Source organism: Conger conger, chromosome 3 (genome assembly GCF_963514075.1).
Source record: "Conger conger chromosome 3, fConCon1.1, whole genome shotgun sequence".
Taxonomy (NCBI): domain Eukaryota; kingdom Metazoa; phylum Chordata; class Actinopteri; order Anguilliformes; family Congridae; genus Conger; species Conger conger.
Window position 1 is genome coordinate 8,730,319 of NC_083762.1, and position 15,131 is coordinate 8,745,449.

A 15,131-nucleotide genomic window follows, 5' to 3' on the forward strand; every position below is an offset into this window, starting at 1 on the left:
TTTCCATATAATCCAATGCCAACGCGGTAAAACCATTTAGTCAGCAGCTGCCCTTTCTTTATTTTTTTTTTTTACTGTCATAAGAGGTAAAATAAATTGAGTCTGCTTATGAACACTGACCTCCCTGGCTATACTGCATCTGCATTGAGCTACAGTAACCATGCTGGAAGCAATACACTGCAGCAGCAAATCAATTATGTTCCATGGCATCAGAGAAATAACCCCAGTGGTTAATCTAATTATATCAATGATTCAATTTTGGGCACATGTAATACTAGACTCCTGTCCTCGAGGGGTGGGCGGGTGGAGGAAGGCAAGGCGAGGGGGAAATCGCACAGCTCAAAATCAATTAAGAGCCCGTAACAGCAATCCAATCCGCCACTGCTTTTTGTCAAATGGATTGGAGCATGAGGCCTGGAGAGAGAGAGAGAGAGAGAGAGAGAGAGAGAGGTAGCGTGCACCGGCTCACAGGCTGCTGGTGTCTGGATCAGCCTATTAGGGATGAGCCACAGCAGTAATACATCCCCCGGCATGTACGGAATGTGACATTGGCGGTGGTGGTGGGGGGGGGGGGGGGGGTGATTTGGGGGGTGGGGAGGGTGGGGGGGTGTGGACAAGGTGGGGCGGGGGGGATTCAGTCCCGCAATGCCACCACCTACCGGGCCTGGCAGAGTACAGTGCAGCAATCCACTCAATCAAATGTGCGAGAGTGGTGCTGGTGGGGGGGGGGGGGGGGCGGGGGTCTGCTTTAGAAGAGGAAAAATGGAGGGTGATTTTTTTTTTTTTTTTTTTTTTTAACAACTCTCCCGAATAAAAAAGAAACAACAATTAAATAAAGGCTAGTGTGAGTTGTGAGTTTGGACAAATAAAAATGCATCTCTGTCAATTCCGGGAACAATGGTTAGAGGCCCTGAATCCATCTCATCACCAACAGGATAATGGCCCCAGGGCTGGATCTCTGGCCAGGTTATTGGATCACCTTGACCCACACTCACACATCTCCTGTCCCCTGACCTCCGCACACACAGGTCATATTAGGAGCAGGAGACAGTCAGTGGTGCGCCTGCTGCCCTGTACTCCCCATCAGCCTCAAACCAAACACAAACATCCTCATCCTACGGACAGGCAAGTAGCTGCGGCATCACTATACACACAAGCACAACCGCAACATATCAGCACACACAACCCCAGTCAAATACACAAGTCAAAAGCACAAATACACATACTGTCGAGGAACCCGCTTTCAGTTCTGTGCGGAACCCTATACCCTAGGTGTGACGTGTGAAATCTCCCGGACAAAGAACCATTTTACCTGACTAAGACCCCTTGAACTAAACAGGGTTCTTCTATGAAATCACCAGTGTGCTGCCTCTACTGTGGGACAGATCAGGGTGGGACACACAGGCAAACGTCACCTCTGTGGCAGTGGATGTGTCGGAATAATGGATACAGCACTGGGGCAGTACGGTTATAAAATGAACAAAAGTCAGAAAGGACAACAAAGGGGTTAAAAAAAGAGGCTAATTAGTTTTAAAAAGGCAAAAATGTATGCCTATCGCTCTAGTTATGAGCACCTGCTAAATGCCTAAATGTTTCCCCTATGTTTTTTCTAGTGTCCTCAATGTCTAGTATCATTAAAAGCCATATGTACCACTGAAGCTATCTGTTTGAATAAATAAAATGGAAAGCTCCCCTTTTGATAGCTCCAACCATCCTACCTTTGAGCAGCCGGTGGTCCTCCAACATGGCTGCTTCTCACAGACAGCATTGCTTATTCCCCCCATTTACCGCTAATAAACTGTGACCCCCCTCGGTTGGCGTTGACCTGCTGCCTCTCGCTAATGACCGGTGATAAAATGTCTGCCCGTCTGCTATTGGACTGAGCCCAACCGCCCCGGAAAGGACGCTGCCTCCCTGCTCCATTTACTCACAGAATATCCCCCCCCCCCAACAAAACGTACAACGCAGACACACAAATACTGTGAATCCCCAGTTCTCCCTTCACGGATGATGATGAAAACCAACTCAATTACACGATATAAAGAGGGATCTTTGTGAGATTTTAATGCGGTGTGATCCCTCCCTAAGACGATTAGCCACAAGTTGTCGGGAGTCGGGCTCTGAGAATTATTCAGCTTTCCTGGCCGGCCGTATTCTCCGACGAGGCAGCGCAAACAGGCCACACCGGAGTATGATCGAGCTCCCACGGGGGTCAGGGGAGCACAATTCCACACGAAGCCATTTCCCAATCTTTGCCCTACTCTTTGTGCGCGAGGCAGGAACGGGTCCCTTTCGTACAAAACTGTACGAACACCGTATTCCAACCGGGAGCAACAAACGAGCTCGTGGCCTTTGTTGAAATGACAGATGGCGGATTTCCATTCCCTCTGTGACACCAGACTGACTCCTGCCTTACATGCAGATTATGCACTGAGAATTTAATACCGTGCTTTCATCCAGACATTTATTGTGGAATGTGCAATTTTATCCGGCGGGGGCCAGAGCGTGCACATAATCCGAAAAGCGCTACTGAAATCACCGCACATTTTCAGCTCTCTGGTCAGGGGTAATATCAGCCTTCACGGAAGCTCAGAGAGAACTCAGGCAACTTGGGTCCATGGTGCATCGGCCCTCCAGACAATGTGCCATTGCACTGCGGATGAGATGGATCAAAACTGAACGATACCAGTTTCATCACCCCCCCCCCCCCCCACCCCCGCCCCAGGGTGGCACAATTATCAGTGATTGACTAACAATCTCTCAGGCTGCTCCTGGGCTTTAGATCTCCCTCAGCGTGGCCCCAAGCCTGGCAACCGATGGCCCATTTCTACTCGGCGACGGAGAAACGTCACTGGCAGTGGCACCGTGAGGGCGAATGGAAAGGGAGAACAGAGTCACTGCTCCGGACAGCCAATGAACAGAGACGTGGTGAACCACAGCCAATCAATTACATTGGCACTGAACCGCTGCCAATCACAGGGTGTCACGGGGTACTGGCAGGAGCCATGACTTTACAACAAGGTAAATCTGGACACATTACATTGCATTAAATTACAGTCAGCAGACACTCTAATACAGAACGACGTACAATAAAGTGCACATTTTATTGTCCGTTATTGTACGTACGAATATCCCACACCCATTTCTGACATGAATCCAAAGAGAGACGGCAAAGGCATTTTCAGTTGTTTTTCAGTAAAAATACATTTAAATAAAAGATCTCTGGACAGATACATGTAACAGGTCAAAAACATAACAGCCCTGTCCACCAAGAGAACTGAAAACTGAATTGTAGCATAGTAACGTTTATCTACAAAGCAAGAAATAGCAAGTTCCTGTAATGTGAGAATATGTTATGTGACGTGGAGGGTGATGTCAGTATTGGGAAATCTTACAGCATACAAACTGCCATCGATGATTACAGATGAGTAAGGCAACGCACTTCTATGCGTCAGACAATGGAAGACGCCCTCACCAAGTACAAACCCTGCTTTTGATCTAATTTTGTTCACCCTTGATAATAACTGTGTGTGACACAGAATGTATGTGTGTGTGTGTGTGTGTGTGTATCTTTGTGCCTTCCTGCATTCGTGTATGTTTGTGTGTGTGTGTGTGTGTGTGCGCGTGTGTGTGTTGTTTGTTTCTGGGCAGGGTCTATTAAGCACAGCACAGTCCATGCCACATTGAAACAGCTGTAAAGAGCACACTCATACTTTTGCCCATATAACAGCCATCACTGCACTCTTCACATAGTAGGGTTCTGTCAGAACCCACCCCCCCCACCCACCAAAGATACACGGATTGATTGCATCCCAGTCCCTGCGGTCCTCTCAGCCATTCAGCAGAAAAGTCCAGCCCATCAGGTCAGCAGAAATAGCAGAATCATCAGTTCGAACACCTCCACTCACAGCACACAAGCAAGCCTGCCATCCAACCCAGCAGGCCACTTATGGCTGCCTTTTAACCGCAACACTTAAGTTTGATGTGCAAGTTAAATTTATGCTCCCATGAAGCCACGGGAAGTGGACCAGGAAACTGCTGAAACAGCACACGCTTCCATGTGTCGTATTATGCACCATAAACATCTCTTGATTGGACACTCAATAGATTCTACAGTCTTCGAGACTCAAAACTCCACCATTAACCCTAATCCCATGCGGGTGCTCAGTCCCTTTCTACAAATTCTTCGTTGAACGCCGGAATTAAGGAGAGCAGATCTGAATTCTAGAATCTATATTGACCACAGTTGTGGTGGTTGAGGTGGGTTAAAGGGGGCGGCGGCGGCGTCTTAATGTGCACTTCCGGGTATACTTCGTGTATTTTCACCACAAAACAAACAATTGATGCGTTGCAGTTTTGAGTAGAACAAGTACTGTAGGCTAATGCGTTTTAGGCCCGTAGCTGTGGACATTAAATCTCTCCATTATAGACAAACACCTGCTCGTACGTAGCTAATGCACAGCGTGCAGTGTTGCCTACTGCATTTCATGAAAATCACAGACAGGGGAAGCCGGCGTGGGCGTTCAACATTAAGAATTTGCACTGGTAACAAGGTAGTGAAAACGCCCCAAGTATGACACAAAGATGTGTTTAGTGCCATTTCATAAGGCTACCCCGTTTAAATCCCAGTGCGCAATGCCGAAGGGTGTGTAGTACTTACTCGAATGCAAAGAACAAGGAGCAGGTCCCCAGGATGAGAAATAAGGTTAGGTAAAACACGCCTTTCTGTCTTGCCATCATCACGCGTCCATCACAGCAGAAAGTGTTCTTGCCCGGGAGCTTTTCCCATTTTCGGGTGACCTTCTTGGTCACCATTACCGCCGACATTTTGAAGTTTTATAATATAATTCAAACTGAGAATGTTTTCACAACGAAGGCCGGTCACTCCAGTTCCGTGGGTTTCTGAAATCCAAAATATCTAAGTTGCAAGTCAGAGAGCGTGGTCATTCCTCTCCCGTATTGGGCTGTAGCCTATTACACCCGGCTAAACGGACTACATGGCTATCAAAATCTGTGCCAGATCGTATTGCTTCAAAAATCTTTAGGAACTGGCAATACAGTGCAGACGTATACACATTTACATTAGCTGAGAAGTAAAACATGTCCTTATTTACAAGCCATCGTATGTGTTGCTTTCACAATATTATGTTGTCACCCCGTCTTAAACAATTCAATGTATCAATACATCAGCATACTTCATCGTTTAAAAGGGGCGTCTTTGGTCACTTATGATACAAGATATTTTCGATATTGAAACAGGTAATAATGGGCTAGAGCAGCGGTTTCATCTCTCGGTCCCGAATTCAAAACAATGATTTGAGTCCAGATTTTCCAAACAAGCGAAGTTTTCCTCTTTTCAACGCAACATTACCATCCTTTGTCCAAATAATTTCCGTTCCAAGAAAAAAACAACCAGCTTTCAAAATGCCACAGCAAATGTCCTGCTTCAATTTTATCCAAGTGCTTAGCAGATCATTTCGACCCTTTAGAAAAAAATCCATAACGCTTGACAGGCGCATCCGAGACCCTGGCTGGTTGACATCACTGCTATTGCATTAAACTGTTCATAATAATTCTAATTCAACACAAAGTAATTCACATTCATATGTGACTAAACGGTATCAGAGTTTTGCGATTGCCGAAAGGTCCTGAAAACAGCGACAAATTGCTAAGAATACTTAGCTTCCACTGACGACTCGACTTCTCCCGAAGGGCACTAGCCTGGCTCATTTCTAATCAATGAGAGCAGGAAACACGCCTAAGATTGAAATGTCCCGTCTTAAAGCGACAGTTACTGTTACTGGAGCGAAAATGAACAATAGAGCAAAGAAATTTATGGATAAATTCTACGGTGCCCTTGGAAATACTTTAAGGAAATTAAAAGGTAATTGAGTATAATTCATAATACCGCCAAGGGTGCAGTGAGAAAATTATATCATATGACAACAATGGCAAATGACACAAGCGTTTGTGTATGATAGGACAACAAATGTGTTAAATTACGTCATATATCCCTTCATTCCCCCCTGCAAATTTCGAATCTTGAAAGAAACTAGAACTCTCCGCATGGCAAAACGAATAGACGACTAGCATACATACGACTAGCTTCTGCTATTTCACTGGCAGCATTAAACCATAATCCGTCTTTAATCGCACGGCCACATAATCCCATGACATTCGTGGCACAGCAACAAATAGAATTGCAACAAACAATTTTACCCAAAACCATGCATGCCGTAACAAATGTGAGTGCCACATTAAAATACCACAGAGAATTAATGGTAGCTTTAGTTTGCACTAAAACCATGAGCCACCCTCAAGATTGACTTCTGTATTTTATACATGATTCTATATTATTATTATTATTATTATTATTATTATTATTATTATAGCAGATCACTCAGCGAAAAATCAATCCCACCAAAACTTCAACAACAAAACCATCCACTGAAACCCCTGTGCGTTGGCATGAGACAGTGGCCTATGTCCAACAGAATTTGCCATTTCTATCGGAAAATTAATTATTCATAAACACCCATTAGGGATCTGGACAAACATGTCACTTTGGCAAAGGAGAGCACAGACATCCCCCCCTCCCCTTGGAATGCAGCCTGGAGATCCAATGTCAAAAGGAAGGTCACACCACAAAGATGGCATGTCTTAGTGATTAATTTTACCAAAAAAGAAAAAAAATGCTGGGATACCACTGTGAGTACATAAGTCCTATGTGTACACCCCGCTCCACATACTGTAAGGCAACAGGGCTCATGAGTTTAATCAACCTTTTCACTCCTTCATTTCACTTTAACCGTCACCGAAAGATTCCCACTGCCCTTTTTGCATCATCAGCCCACGCAGCCTGATTGAAATCAACACAAAGTGCTGCGGAAAGCAGCTCTGCCTAGGCTGAAACGCATCCACAGGAACCATCCCTACTGGCGAGACGATAATAGTGGGAAAGGGGGGGTGGAAAAAAAAAAAAGCGAATGACTGTCTCTCCTTCCGGAAAGGGCTGGGCAGGAGAGGCGGGCGAGAGGCGCGTGGAGCCGGAGCCACTCCGCATCATCACGGGGGATTCTTTCTATTTAAATCCACACTGGCGTGCCATTGGTAATTTATGACCTGCCTGAACATGCCAAGGCCGAGCTGCAAAACCGCAGCTTCATTGTTCCCGCCTCTACTTCCATCCCGCTCGCGCTCGGAATCACAATCTCCCGCTAGATATCACCTGAGATGAAGGGGAGAAGCCCAAGGGGACAGACGTCATGCAGCTCTGCCCCCCCCATGCATTTTGGTCGAGGGTCAACTGATCGACGTGGGGAAAAAATTATATAACGTGCAAACATGTAATGAAATGCAATAAGAACTTGGGCCATGTAGCTGAGATCCCATAGGCTAATCATTCCAAAAAAAATAAAAAAATAAAAATAATTCACAAATAGTAAATAAAAGAAATTACATTTTGTCATTACATAATATAGACATGCCTTATCCTAACATTAAATGATGTACAGTACAAACATTTGGATTCACTAGTCATTTAAGCTATATTATTGTCTTTAGCTGATAACATTTTTAGCTATAATTACTTATTCATAATTGTGAAAATGGGAGAACAATAGCGTGAGGGCTATTTCTCCTCCAGGGAGATGTCTCCCTCTACAGGAACATGAGATATGCATGACCAGTCGTGCGGTTGTTTTTGCATTCAAAATGGATAAGTAATATAGTATATTCCCTCTCGAAATTCAGGGTCTTTGTCACAGTCGGAGCAAAACTAGAATCCAAATAAGTAAAATATTTATGTGAAAATAATAATCTATGGCTTTATTTAGAAGTGTTACACTTCACCTACACTAGAATATGGGATTAGTTTATGTTACACTTTTATGCTGTGGCACTCAGTAAATTGAATACCTCCAGGAAGTTATACAAATAAAGTGAATACCATTTTTGATTGAACAGAGCACTGTTGCATACTGCAGCTATACGTCACACAATCCACTAGAGATCCAACACATTATTCTCAGCATGCCTGCATTACACTATGTAAATTTTGTATTTATTCTCTCACACAGCAGGGAGCTACAAAGCAGGCTCAAGCCGCTAGCACAAAATCATTATTTATCGCTAACATTTTTGCCAAAGTGGCTTTAATTTGGATGGTGCAAATTTGTGGCCTAGTTTACAAACTAATCGTAGATGTGTTGCCCAAATAATGCAAAAAAATGTAAAACATATATATATATATTTTTTGTCAACAGACCCCAACCCTCTCCAAGAGGGAGAGAGTGATGTCGGAAAATGACAAGCTGGTGAAGACCTTGCGGGAGCTGCTGGTGTCACGCGGGGAGAGATGGAGTGAAGAGTTACGGGAGGATATTCCTATTTGTGCGTGATGTATTAAAATCAAAAGGGTTGTTGAAAAAAAACTGTTGTTGATTTATACACTGCTGCATCAGAAAAATGCTGCCAAAACTGGGCTGGTTGTCAATCTGAGGGGATGGTCTCCAATTACTCCTCAATAGGCTTGCAGAACCTCTGCCTCTATCGTTTGATATGTATAAATGGATTAAAGATTGAATGTGGTTCAGCTGGAAAATTTCACACGGCCTAGTTTACAAACTAATCGTAGATCTGTTGCCCATTTTAAAATGGATTAGGAATGAAAAATATATACATATTATCGCATCTCCATATCTAGCCAAATCCCGGTAATACTGAAAATATTGTAACTTTGCTTACCACAATGGAAAAAGCAAAGGGCTACACGAGCAAGCATTTTAAACTTGCTATCTGGCTCCACACAGCGAGCATTAAATGTTATTACCACACATGTGGTGGTTTATCATGCAAATTAAATTTGAAACTAAAAAGAGTGTGTGCAAGCGGCAATATTTTTTAACTCTTGCGATACACTAAAATCCTCAAACTGGGCTTCATTTCATACCATACCAATAGCTCAATCCAATCCTGCAACTAGAACCCTTACTACACATAAAGTTTTTTAGTTCAAACCTTGTCCGACATTCAAAATACTCCGGAGAGAAACTCGAGAAGAGTAGATTGTGTTAACTTGCAACTTGGTTTATTATTATTCTGGTAACAGCTCTGTATGAAGGTTGTACTTAACTAGCTAGCTCTCAGTTTCGCTCGCCAAAGCAATATGAATATGAAACACTCGTACATCTAATGTATTCGTTTTCTGTGAATCAGATATAAATTATAGTTGCACTGTGTCTGTAATTTTGCCTATTTTATTATTAAATTATAATTAATTTTACGAAACGACAGACGTACCACTGGGGCATTTTTACTAATTTGGATAGATTATTCAATGATTATATTTAAATTTGTCTGTAGTCTTCGAAATGGTAATCTGGCTAAGTACCAAGTCGATGTGACAGAAGACGTTACGTTACGTTAGTCATGGGACAGCGCATTTAAATAACTGGCTAACGTTAGCTTGATTGTATTTATTTACTTGGTGGTTCTTTGATCTTTCACATTGGGAAAATGAATTCAGTCCCCGCCCTGAGAGTAGAGCGACGTCTTGCACAAAGATACAGGTTAGCTCCTTCCGCCGTTTCCAAAGATTGTGGCTACGGAATTTAAAACTAGGTATTCAGTTAAGGTTGTCGTGTTAATTATCTGCGATCTTCCGTGTTCTCTGTCACAGAGAGCAGTTGTCACCGGTTTCACCAGTCATTAGCTGGCTTTTCGATTCTGCGGGAGCTCGTCGTATTTAAATAAGATACTTCGTTGCTATTGCAAGAACGCTGACTGCAAAGCTGCTTTGGTTCTAAGCGTACACAAGGGGGTGTATAGCCTAATTGGAATATGTCATCAGTTTCCTTATTGGTGCAGCACAGAAATTAACACGTATTAAAGCATTGTCTCCACTCTAGTGAACAACTTGCACTATTACCCTATGCATTAACCGAAATCAAATGGTCCTATTTATTGTTTTGTGTGGTCCCACAGGGAACATTTGGAGGCGCAAGGCGTTTGGCAACCTAGGTACCGTGTGCAGAGGTGTTCTGATGGCATGGTCGCCTTGCCCTTAGTGCCAAACTGCTTACCAGAGCTTGATCTGCGCACTCTCCAGTTGACCGTGAGCCCCGGGAGTCCCATCTCCCTTGTTTATATCCAGGTACTGTACTAAAAGCACCCCTGGATTTAGGGATGACTCACTTAGCCGACTGTTGTCCATGCAGTTTGTGTGCATGCTGTAAGGTTGTAAGATGGTGTGGGATCATCAGCACCAGCTACTGTAAGGTAGCTCAGGTTTGATTCCCTGGTGGGGCACTGTCATGTAACCTTTGCATGGTTCTTAAAATGAATTGCTCCAGTAAATTCTGTGTAAATGGATTTTATGTGAAGAGTGTAGATAAGCTGTGTAAACTCTGGATAAGTATATGCCTAAAACAACACAAAATACGGGCAGCCTGTAGCGTAGTGGTTAATGTACATGATTGGGACCCGCAAGGTCTGTGGTTTGATCCCCAGTGTAGCCACGATAAGATCTGCACAGCTGTTGGGCCCTTGAGCAAGGCCCCTTAACCCCACATTGCTCCAGGGGGGTTGCCCCCTGCTTAAACTAATCAACTGTAAGTCGCTTTGGATGAAAGCGTCAGCCAAATAACATGTAATGCAAAAAAATGTAAAACATATATATATATATATTTTTTTTTGTCAGCAGACCCCAACCCTCTCCAAGAGGGAGAGAGTGATGTCGGAAAATGACAAGCTGGTGAAGACCTTGCGGGAGCTGCTGGTGTCACGCGGGGAGAGATGGAGTGAAGAGTTACGGGAGGATATTCCCCACAGCTGGCAGCGTCATGGAGACTTGGTCCTAGTTGGGGAGGGCTGCTTCTCACGGCTTGTCTGGGAGAGCATGGGTGAGAGAGGGCAGAGCTCAAAAATGCTGTTCATAGCGCATTTTACACCAGGGATACAGGGTTCTGGTACTGGGCAGCTGGTCTTGGTTTTCTATAAATCATATAAGACATCCATAAAGACATCTTGGCTCACGGAGTTGTTTTTTTTGCTGGGAATGGGATTGGCTCCTTTGCCTGTGAGCTTTTTTTTTTTTTTTACATAATGAAACCATTTAAACCAACATGAAGAGGCAGATTGATGTATTTGTATATAAGAGGGTCTGAAAATTCCTAACTGTAAATTATTTTGAAATATCAAAATCTGTATCATCCTGTGAACTGGCTGCATGAGGCAGTCAATGGCTGCTCTCTTGAAACAATCTGACGTTGGGGTTCGTAATGGGTTTGGTGAAGCGTGCTCCATACCCACACAACACTGAGAGTTCTGTGCATTTCCTTCAGAATAACTACTGTGAACCACCACAAGCTCACTCCGTACGCTCTGTACACTATCGGCTCATATCAGGGTTTTTGCTGCCGCACCAAGTGTAAACCAAGTCAATGATTTTACAAGAGTTTTATAGAGCTTGGCATGGCAAATGTTTAATTTATTTGATGTTGTATAACCCAGGATTGTTTTTTCTCTTTTTCAAAACTGCCCCACCTGTGTTAACCCACACCGATCAATTTCAGGCACGGAGCTGTGGCAAGCAGTTGCTCGTGGACTGGGGTGTAGCAGGCTGGCACAAATCGGCAGGGTCTCCAGTGATGAATTCAGGACCCCTGTGGTCACAATGTTATTGGGAGAGGACAGCATTGTAACGCACGTGGACAACAGGATCAGGTTAACAGTTTATGGAAATTATTATTTTTATCATTCTGTGAAAAAATTTTTTTTTAATTCAAACTAAATACTTGTAACTTTCAAAGCACCTGTTATATATAGAAAATTTTAGTACACTCAGTGCACATTGCAGGCTTACTCTGCTTGCAGGAAATGTGATATAGGATGGCTGAATGCATTTATTAGAGAACACAGTCAAAAATTGAAAATAAAATCAATGCTGATGCACATCAGAGCCTGTATGCTACTTGTAATCTAATGAAGGTGACTCGGATTACCCAGAAACCCAAGCCTTTAATATCCCCTGGAAGTTTTGATTGAGTTAATCTAATGTGGCCTTATTGATTTATTCTTGCCAGAAGTTTCCCTCTTTTTTTTTTTTTATTTATTTATTTATTATTTTTTAGATCACAACTATTTTGAAAGCAGTTAACTGTCATCGAGAACAATACTTCTACAGCAAGACCTAAAATATATTGCAATATTTGGAATTTCCTTTCGAGACAAAGCAGATTAGCAGATTAGTAGTGCCTAAAAAAGGGTACTACTCCCACCTAAATACAAATAAATAAATGTACTGGTCACAATGCATTTTAATGTGGAGAGAGTATGTTCATGTCAATGATATAACCATTATATGACCAAACTAAATTCTAGTCACAATCTGAATATTCAAAAACGGTGTAAATTGAGAACAAATCAAAAAAAGAATGAGTCTCATGTCAAATGTGTGGTGTTTGAGAGGATCTGTGTGCTCAAGGCACCTCTATTCCTGGATTACAGGTACGAGTTTGATGTGACCAAGTGCATGTTCTCCAGTGGAAACATCACAGAGAAGCTTAGGATCGCCTCGTTCGATTGTACCGGGGAGACTGTAGTGGACTTGTATGCTGGTAAAAAAAATAAAATTAATAATAATTATAATTATAATAATAACAGTCATATTACTGGGTGTGTTGCTTATTAACACCAGGGTTTTCAAACTGAAGTCCAGGAAGGCTTCACTATCTGCTGGTTTTTTGTAACATTTTAGCACTTGTGCTAAATTAAAATACGTACCTTCTTTCCAAGTTCTAATTTGGCTGCTAAATGTAGAGTAACTGCAAAAATGTGGAGGACTGGAGCTCGAGAGCTCTGCTGTATTTTAAAAATTCGAAATGTGCTTTGGCTTTCCCACCACGGTGCCCGTTTGGCATTAAAAATAAGCTCCGCTGCTCTCTCTCCCCTGTAGGCATCGGCTACTTCACCCTCCCGTACTTGGTACACGCAGGGGCCGCCCACGTCCACGCCTGTGAATGGAGCCCCCATGCGCTGAGCGCCCTAAAACGAAACCTGGAGCTGAACGGGGTGTCTGAACGCTGCACGGTGCATGAGGGCGACAGCAGACGGGTAAGGCGCAGTGTGATGCACCGAACAAAGGTCCGGGTGTTTGCACTGCAAAATCGCCAATGATCCAACCTGTGACGGTCGAGTAAAGCTGCTTTCACGCGATCGGCGTCAAAAATGCTCGACACAGCGTGAAGTCATTAAATTCCTTACGGCGGGAGCATTGAAGCCCGACATGGCAGCTCAATATTATTGTTTTCACAAAGCAAGTACACAATTTAGCCTTTTATAACCACAGACAACCTACTACTATCACATATTGTTGTGGCATGTTCCAGTTTAATTCACTAACAGCTTCCTGGATGGATGGTAACAACGGGCGGCACTCGATTCTTCTCATGTGTAGTCAACACCTTACTTGGCGTTGAACATAGAGCTTGATGCTGATCATGTGAAAGCAGCTTAAGAGAGCTAGCTGATGTGTAATGGTCCTTGAAGTTGGTTAGCTCTTTATCCTGGATGATTGTGACCACATATTTCCACCTTTCAATGCATGATGTGCTGAATACTTCTGGTTGGCAGTCCTGGTCCTGGAGTTTCTAGGGATATTGTTGGGTATTTTCTCCATCCAACCCCCAAGTTGGATTACTTAATAAATACCAGTGAAAAGGTGATGTAGGCATATAAATGAATATTCAGGCTTAGACTTTTAATCATTGATGAAACCATAGAATCAAACAATGGATTTGAATTTGAAAAATACAATCAAGAAACGGGGCACTTCGAGAAGCAGACTGGCCTGCTGGCCCCAGCGTGACCATTTTTCTTTGGGCCGTTCTCATCAGCTCCCTCTGTGCGACCTGGCCGACCGGGTGAATTTGGGCCTGATCCCCAGCTCCAGGGAGGGCTGGCCCGTGGCGTGCCGGCTCCTGAAGCAGAACACCGGCGGCGTCCTGCACCTTCACCAGAACGTGTCCTCGTCTGGCCCCCCCGCGGGTCCTACTCCTTTCGCCCCGCTCACAGGTCGCCCAGGAGGGGAGCCGGGGGCAGGCGCGGGGTCAGCGCCCCCCCAGGGGACTGGTGACACACAGAGGGACGTGTGGAAGGGGTGGGCTGAGGACACGGCTGCCGTCATCGCCCGTGTGCTGTCTGACATCTCTGGGAGACCCTGGAGGACCAGCGTCCAGCACGTAGAGCATGTGAAATCATACGCACCTCACATCCATCACTTGGTCCTGGACTTGGAGTGCAGACCCCTCTGAGGTGTACGTGCCCGCCAGTGCACACAGAAAGCACTAGAAACTAAGTTTGTGTGTTTCAAAGGTCCCAAAAAAGTGATCCCAAATCCCTTCTAACTTCTAAGAGGTTTCTAAGAAGGCGTGGGCTGTAGCCAGCTGTTGGGCCCTTGAGAAAGGCCTTTGAACCGGCATTGCTCCAGGGGGGATTGTCTCCTGCTTAGTCTAATCAACTGTAAGTTACTTTGGTAAAAAAAAAAAGCATCAGCTAAATACCATTTGAAAAAAGAAGTGAAACACTAATTGAGGGACTAGCTGTTGTTCCAAGTTAAATATTAACGAAATACCTTGTGATAACATTGTTAATGTCTTCTGGTTACTGGTTGCCTGCAACCATTTAATATAGTCAATTGTGCCCTGGGATTTTTTTCTTCAGTTCAAATTGATTGAGTTGAGGCAATGTAATGGGTAAACAACTTATCGTGCATTAACTTTGGGTAGGCTTTGGGTAATCTTTTTTACTGGCAGCCAATGTGACGTTCTGCTGTATAGTAAAATGAATGAAAATTTTTTTAATTATGTTTTTTTTTTTTTTTTTAACAATGCCTGATGAAATGAATGGGTTGAATGTATGAAGTGAAAATGTGCCTTTTATACAGGTGCGCAGTTTTTTTTTTTGTATTGTGTGTGTGTTCTATCACCAGGATTGTGATTGCACATAGGCAACCTTTTACAAAATAAAAAATAAAATGGCTTCAGTCAGAGATGCGGTGAAGTTGCATGTAAGAGTTGGAGTATTTATTATTCATGCACAATGAAATCGCTGCCGACTGCGTGACTATGATG

General features: G+C 43.7%; 2 protein-coding genes across 2 annotated transcripts in view; one reads left to right on the forward strand and one right to left on the reverse strand.

Moving 5' to 3' along the window:
* zdhhc9 (zinc finger DHHC-type palmitoyltransferase 9) overlaps positions 1 to 5,718 on the reverse strand; it is a 32,373-nt gene extending 26,655 nt beyond the window's left edge. Inside the window, exon 1 of the mRNA XM_061233537.1 lies at positions 4,661 to 5,718. Coding sequence (XP_061089521.1) covers positions 4,661 to 4,827 — 167 coding nt within the window. The 5' untranslated portion in view covers positions 4,828 to 5,718. The remainder of the gene's footprint in view (positions 1 to 4,660) is intronic.
* Positions 5,719 to 9,112: 3,394 nt separating this feature from the next.
* Positions 9,113 to 14,846, forward strand: trmt12 (tRNA methyltransferase 12 homolog). The gene is made up of 7 exons (XM_061234912.1): positions 9,113 to 9,569; positions 9,985 to 10,153; positions 10,703 to 10,901; positions 11,574 to 11,724; positions 12,508 to 12,617; positions 12,956 to 13,113; positions 13,896 to 14,846. Exons 1-7 carry the CDS (start codon positions 9,517 to 9,519, stop codon positions 14,310 to 14,312), a joined length of 1,257 nt encoding a protein of 418 aa, XP_061090896.1. The 5' UTR covers positions 9,113 to 9,516; the 3' UTR covers positions 14,313 to 14,846.
* The last annotated feature ends 285 nt before the right edge of the window (positions 14,847 to 15,131 follow it).

Excerpts from the sequence above, each read along its gene's own strand:
- trmt12 (XM_061234912.1), top strand. The coding sequence starts at position 9,517 with ATGAATTCAGTCCCCGCCCTGAGAGTAGAGCGACGTCTTGCACAAAGA. Across the intron at positions 10,154-10,702 it reads TCTCCCTTGTTTATATCCAG|ACCCCAACCCTCTCCAAGAG; the intron begins GTACTGTACTAA and ends TTTTGTCAGCAG. Across the intron at positions 13,114-13,895 it reads ATGAGGGCGACAGCAGACGG|CTCCCTCTGTGCGACCTGGC; the intron begins GTAAGGCGCAGT and ends CGTTCTCATCAG.